The sequence below is a fragment of the Rhinolophus ferrumequinum genome, chromosome 15, assembly GCF_004115265.2.
Source record: "Rhinolophus ferrumequinum isolate MPI-CBG mRhiFer1 chromosome 15, mRhiFer1_v1.p, whole genome shotgun sequence".
Taxonomy (NCBI): Eukaryota; Metazoa; Chordata; class Mammalia; order Chiroptera; family Rhinolophidae; genus Rhinolophus; species Rhinolophus ferrumequinum.
In genome coordinates this window covers 22,705,812-22,712,300 of record NC_046298.1, presented here as the reverse complement: position 1 = coordinate 22,712,300, position 6,489 = coordinate 22,705,812, and the positions used below count along the sequence as shown (strand labels likewise).

Here is a 6,489-nt window from a genome sequence, read left to right as displayed (position 1 = left end):
TCGATTCTCACACGGGCCAGTGAGCTGCGCCCTCCATAACTAGATTGAAGGCAGCGAGCTGCCGCTGAGATTCCGGAGAAGCGGCCGGATGGCTCAGCTGGTTAGAGTACGAGCTCTTAACAACAAGGTTGCTGGTTCAATTTCCGCATGGGATGGTGGGCTGTGCCCCCTGCAACTAAGATTGAAAACGGCGTTGGAGCTGAGCTGCGCCCTCCACAACTGGATTGAAAGGACATCGATTTGGAGCTGATGGGACTGATGGGCCCTGGAGAAACACTGTTCCCCAACTAAAAATAATGATAATAATAAATTTAAAAAACGTGCTTTAACCAACTGAGCCATCTGGCTGATTTTCTTCCTCCAGCATCCTGAGGTCTTCTGCCCAGGCCATGGCTCACCCAGCTGGTCCTTTAACAGGACAGAAGCAGCCAGGAAAGGGTAACAGGAAGGAGGGTGCTCCCTCATCAACCACTGAGAGTGTTGGGTCCCTTCTAGTGTCCCCAGTGGGGGCCCGGGAGGATTCCTGGAAACATAGCTGTGTGTGGCCAACAGCAGACTCACCCCCTGGATGCCAGTCCCGGCAGGGGGCCTGAGCATGCTGAGCAGGGGGCAGATGGTGAGGACCTTGTAACCCAGGTGGGAGAGTGGGGGTCAAAGTCCCATTTCATCTGCCTGTGCCCTTCCCAGCTCTTCTGGAGAGGGGCTCTAAGGAGAGACCCCCCCCCATACCTGGCCCGGCGAAGGCCCAAGTTCAGGCCTTGGAGGCCCCAACACAGGAGATGGACACCATCGAGTGAGTTTCACTGGTTTATTGAGACTTTGTGGGAGCAAAGTCAGCAGGGAGGCCAGGGTGGGGCAGGGGCTCAGTTGGCGGCCAGGATCTGCCGCACCCAGGGCATGAGTTCCGTCACGCGGGCGTACACGCCGGGGGTGGAGGTGGAGCAGGTACCGCTGCCCCAGGACACGATGCCCACCAGGGTCCAGGCTCCATCCTTCTGGCAGACCAGGGGGCCGCCAGAGTCACCCTACGGGACAAGGAGAAGCGGGCTTGGATCTGGCAGCCCAGGTGGGGTTCCCAGATCTTCCCAGAGCCCAGTCCAGGGCCTGATTGCCAGAAGACTCAGCACAAGCATACTGGAAAGATGATGAAAGAAACTTGAGCAGCTCCTTCTGTGGTTTGTGCCCCTGGAAGTCTGGACCACCCTCTGGGGTGGGGTTTTGTGATAGAGGCTCAGTAAAGCTGGTTTGATTAGTAGGGGGAAAGTATGAGTGGTGCTGGTCTTGGGGCCACTGTGAGAAAGGGCTGCCCAGCCCCTTCTGGAGCCATTCTAGGCCGCCATGTTCCACCTCCCAGGCTGTGCACTGCACAACTCCAGGAAGTACCATTTGCTCAGACGCCAATATCAATGGAATTTTGGGTTGTGGTGGCTCCAAGGCCAAAGCCCCTTGCTCTGGCACTTCTGCTGAGGTCATTGGTGGGTGACCTGCCAAGAGCCCTGTCTTCCCAACTACTTAGGTAGGAATGCCCAGCAAAATGCCCTGCGACTTCCATTTTCTCTCTACCAAGCCCTGGCCTAGCCTTTTGCTCGAATCCATCCCAGGCTGGGAGGGAAGGGTAGCCTAGGAAGCCATACCATGCAGGAGGAGACGCCGCTGGCGCCCGCGCAGACCATGAGGTTGGTGATCTTGTTGCCCCAGAACTTCTTGCAGTTGGTGTTAGACAGGAGGGGCAGGGCTGCCTGCTGCAGCTTGTCGGGGGTCTTGGCATCTGGAAGGGCAGAGTGAGTGGTCAGTAACAGTAGCCCTGTCCTGCCCGCAGCCTCCACTTCTTGTCCACCCACCCTGTGGCCACTCACTGTTGTGTTTGGTCAAGCCCCAGCCCGTGGTGGCGCACAGCGACCCTGCAGGGAAGTCGTCAGCGTCGTCAGGCAGGCACACAGGGGACACGGTCTGGGAGAAGCGGGCGGGCGTGGCCAGCTTCAGCAGGGTGATGTCATTGTTGATGGTGAACATGTTGAACTTGGGGTTCTTGAAAACCTGTGGGGTGGGGCCGACAACCATAGTTGGGGTCTGGGAAGAAGCCAGCGCAGGGCAGAACCAGGGCGCTGGGCTACCCCTCATCGCCTTGGTGTCCTCTCTGGACAACGGTCTGTTTAGCTCAGCAGCGCCTCCTGTGGGCCCAGGATGTAGGCACAGACAGTCCCTACGTGAAACCTCACACACCCTGCTTTCTGCCGTGCCATATCATGATGGGGTATTGGAGTGATCGGGAGCTGGGGCATCCCTTCCCACTACGCCCAACTCAAGGGGTTTTCAGGCCTTTTGATCCAGCCCAGTTAGCCTGGGCGGCAACTGCCAAGAGCCCACCCTGCCTGGGGCCCCCTGGACTGCGAGGGCCACCATACCTTGGCAATCTTCAGCACCTGGATGTCCTCAGCGTCTGAGCCCTGGTCAAACTCCCCGGCCACGACCAGGTGAGAGGTTCTGAGAAGGGCCAGAGAAAGGAGGGGTTCCTGACATGAGGTGGGTGGCCCTACCGGGCCCGGGTGCTGGTGTGTGCAGTGCCGATCACAGAGATTCAGGAGCTCAGAATATCAACAACGGCCCCCTGGAACAACTATGCCAACATCTACCCCATGTTTCCTTCCCAGAGACCCCTGGGAGAACAGCAGGATTGCATTTTCTTCACATTTCCAAATTAGGAAACTGACAAAGGAGTCAAAGGACTAGTCCTCAGTGCTGAGGGTCTTCCCCCAATTTAAGGGGTTTCCTGGGGACCCGAGGCCCTCACCTGACACTGCAGTGGGCAGCGGTCACCACCCAGTCCTCGCTGATGAGGGAGCCCCCGCAGAAGTGGAAGCCGGTTTTGTCCTGGAGGAAGATGAGGAGGTGAGTGCTGGCTGGACACCAGCAGCCCCCAGCGGGCCCACCACCCCAGTGTGCCCCCGACTCATGTGCAGAATCCCCCTCACCTGCAGGGACACCTGCCAGGGCCAGGAGCCAGGGATAGCCTCTTCCCCATTGACGATCCTGGACAGGCCACTCAGCACGGGGTGGATGGCGGGGACCCCGCAGCCTGGGGGTGGGAGTATATGGTGAGGAGTAGAGGCCACGGTCAACTCTGTGCCCCCCAGCCAGGTCCCACGGCCCCAGGAATTCCCCACGGACAGCTCAGTCTGCCCTATGCATCAGCCCAGACAAGTCCAGTGGGTTAAGTGTGAGGTGGTGCAGGACCAAAGCCGGGACAGGGGGCCGGGCTCTGTGGGTTTGAACCCCGGCCCCATCACTGCCTCGCTTAACTACTCTAAGTCTCAGTTTTCCCATCAGCAAAATGGGGGCCATACAGTTGCTAACCTCACAGAGTCGGTATAAGGACATAAGAGGAGTTAGCAGGCACAGCAGGAACTTGTTCTGTTCCTGGCACATCGTAAGCTCTCAGCAAACACAAGTTAGGGCTGGTGGGTGCTGAGCCACACCTGTCCAACTGCTCACTCTCTGAGCCTGTTTGGGAGCCCCCAACCATTCAGAGAACTTTCTGTCCCTCTGGACCTGTCTTCCCTGTCCCCTGCACAGGGTGTGAGGCCTTGGGACAGCCCCAGGAACGTCTCCCTACTCCCCGGAGGCCTCACTCTGGCTGGTCTGATCCAATCCTCCCAGTATGCCCATTGTAGAGATGGGGCTGGTGAGGCTCAGAGTGGGGGGACACTCGCTCAGGCTCACAACACCAGGCATGGTTGAACTGGGAGTAGGGACCCTGGGGCCCCTTACTGGCCTCAGGGTTGGGGAGACAGCCTTCCCAGCCTCCACCTGCCCCGGCACTCACCGAAAGCTGTGCCCAGGAGGGCGCAGGACAGGAGCCAGAGGAAGGTCATGGTGCTGTGTTCAGGGAGGTGTAGAGTCCCTGCCTGGGGGGGGGTTCCTCGTTATATCCCTGCGCACGAGGCTGTTATCTGGCGACCTTGAAGTGACAGTCTCTTTCCTGGGTGTGTGCCAGAGAAGGCAGGACGTGCCAGAGCAGGCCAGGGACAGCAGCAGCTGCGGCCATGGCTGAGCTTGGGGTCATGGCCAAGGGCAAAGTTGAGGCCGACAAAAGTGGCCCCCAACCCACAGCCAAGAAGAGATGAGATCTCATGGCTGATTTTCATTCCCATTGCACTTGGCTTCCTCCTCCTGGCCCTGCCTCGGGAGGGGCCCTGTGGCAGCAGCCAGACCTGGTCAAGATTTGAGCCCCAACCAAGTCTCTCATGGTCTGGAGGACCTTGGACAAGTAATTTAGCTCGTCTGTCAGTTGTTCAAAACTCCCTGGGCAGTGTGGTCAAGTAGTGGGGATGTGTGGCAACCGAGGGGTGGGTGGTGGCACAGGTGGTCAGGGCGGAGGGTGTTTCTCTCCTGCCCCCCGCTCTTGGGTTGGCCAAGAAGGTTCAGTGAAGGCTTACTTTAGTATCTGTGGTGGTCACTCAGGCTGTTTGCAGTGTGGCTTGGAGGGGCATGCAGCCCACTGCCAATTCACAGGGACCTGGGCCTTTCACCCAGGTGCCATGAGTCCCTGGAGTTAAGCATGAGGCATCCAGGACAAGACTGGGTCCAGGGGCCAGCCAGAGGGCCCTTGCTGTGACCCCAACAAGAGCTGATGGAGGCTGGACCAGGCAGGATACCATGTTTCCCCGAAAATAAGACCGGGTCTTATATTAATTTTTGTTCCAAAAGACGCATTAGAGCTTATGTTCAGGAGATGTCCTCCTGAAAAATCATGCTAGGGCTTATTTTCTGCTTAGGTCTTATTTTGGGGGAAACACAGTAGTTCGAGCAGGGAGGTCTGTTTCTGGCTTGGGCAATAGCATGGACAGTGGGGTCCTTTCCCAGCAACTGCGAAACTGGGGAGGGAGAAATTTGGGTTGAGGCTGCCAGGTATAGGACAAGCCCCCTAAAACACACGAGGAAAATACCTCACGGCGGGGTCTAATTTCAATGGCATCGATGATTGTAGTGTGCTAGTTCCCAATGCAGATGCCGGCGTCAGACAGCTGTGGGGCCTTAGCAAGTTCCTTACCCTCTCTGATCCCATTCCTACATATGTAAAATGGGGGTGCTGAGTATGGGTTCCACAATATGAAAGCACATGGCCCATCTCGAGCGTGCGAGGACCAGACCTAACCCACAATTCATGTTGGTTGATTCATGTTGGTTCATTCTTTTCTTCTTTGAAGTGCGTGTTGGTGCCCTTTGCACATTCTAGAAGCCTGTCTAATGACAGGGTGGGATGACCACAATGTTATTAGGAGGGAAAGCAGGACACAAAACAGGATGCAGACTGTGGTCCCATCTGAATGAAATTGTACTCTCTGTGCAAGTCCCTTCATCCTAGCCACCAATGCTGACCAGGCCCCTGCTGGACTAGAACAAACAGAAGAAACACAAATTCCTGCCTTTAGCAAGCTTACATGGGGGAAAGGGGTGGGAGAGTTCAGGGAAGGGAGCCAAAAAAAAAAGTAAGATATACCTTACTATCCCCTTAAGGAGTTACATTATTATTATTATTATTATTATTATTATTATTATTATTATTATTGATTATTGATTATTACTACTACTACTACCCGAGGGCCTCACTGAGAACATTTAAGTCGCAGGCTAATTGTTTACAGGTGTGCTCCAAGCGCAGGTTAGAGGACCTGAGGTCCCGGCAGGGGGAATACCAGAGCAAAGGGCTGGCGGAGCTCCTGAGGGTTGCAAAAAGCCTAGAGGGCAGGAGGCCAGGGCGGAGAAGTCAAGGGGCCCACCGAGGAGGGTCCTGATGAAGACACTACCAGGATCCGATCGTGATCCTCGGGCCACCCCTGGATGGTGGGGCCTGAATTGGGGAGGGGCAGGGCAGGTGGGGGAGGGGACGCAGCTGCGGGAGCCAACCTGTGGCCGTGGCCTAAGCCTTGGGAGCTGACAGCTGGCTGGAGCCCTGCCAGGCCTCGCTCACAGGTTGCTGAGGCCTGGGAATCAGCACAGCTGTTAGTGGGGGCGGGGAGGGTGGGCCTCGTACGTGCCCCACTCCAGCAGGAAGAGGGGCCAGAAGCTGGCGGGGGCAGGACCCGCGGCTCTCTGCCCCGCACCACCCTCCCGCGGGGCAAACGCAACCCAGAGCGCCCCTCCAACCCCCGCCCAAAGGAAGGAACCCTAAGGGCTGAGCGTTAGATACCCGCTTTCTCCTAATCTACAGTCCCTGAACTTCCTGTCTCTGGGACTTTGCAGTGAGTGCCGTTAAACCCTGGCAGTGAGCTTTTCGCAGTGCTGCCTCGCGGTGGCTGGCCAGCGGCAAAGCAGACTTCAATCAGAGGCTATGGATGAGTGGATCTCTGGACCCAGAATTAGTTTAGCCAAACAAGTTTATAGGAAAGAGTATTTTCTTGGGCTCTACTTTTTCGCTGATATTTCTCTCCCATCCTCGGGTTTGGAGCTCTGCCTCTTCTCTTAGACTCCTGGAGCCTACCCATCTGT

At 56.9% G+C, this 6,489-nt stretch overlaps 1 protein-coding gene across 1 annotated transcript; it reads right to left on the bottom strand.

The window, feature by feature from the left end:
- Positions 1–794: 794 nt before the first annotated feature.
- LOC117035023 (chymotrypsinogen 2) lies at positions 795–3,953 on the bottom strand. The gene is made up of 7 exons (XM_033128618.1): positions 3,824–3,953; positions 2,973–3,076; positions 2,792–2,871; positions 2,406–2,484; positions 1,857–2,037; positions 1,635–1,768; positions 795–1,025 (listed from the first exon to the last, which is right to left on the bottom strand). The coding sequence occupies exons 1-7, from the start codon at positions 3,870–3,872 to the stop codon at positions 864–866; spliced, it is 789 nt and encodes a 262-aa protein (XP_032984509.1). The 5' UTR covers positions 3,873–3,953; the 3' UTR covers positions 795–863.
- Between the last annotated feature and the right edge of the window lie 2,536 nt (positions 3,954–6,489).

Bases quoted from the DNA above. Each gene is read 5' to 3' on its own strand.
- LOC117035023 (XM_033128618.1), bottom strand. From the start codon at position 3,872: ATGACCTTCCTCTGGCTCCTGTCCTGCGCCCTCCTGGGCACAGCTTTC. The intron at 2,872-2,972 runs GTGAGGGGGATT...ATCTTCCTCCAG, and splicing joins CCTGGCAGGTGTCCCTGCAG to GACAAAACCGGCTTCCACTT. The intron at 2,485-2,791 runs GTGAGGGCCTCG...GGCCCTTCTCAG, and splicing joins GCTGCCCACTGCAGTGTCAG to AACCTCTCACCTGGTCGTGG.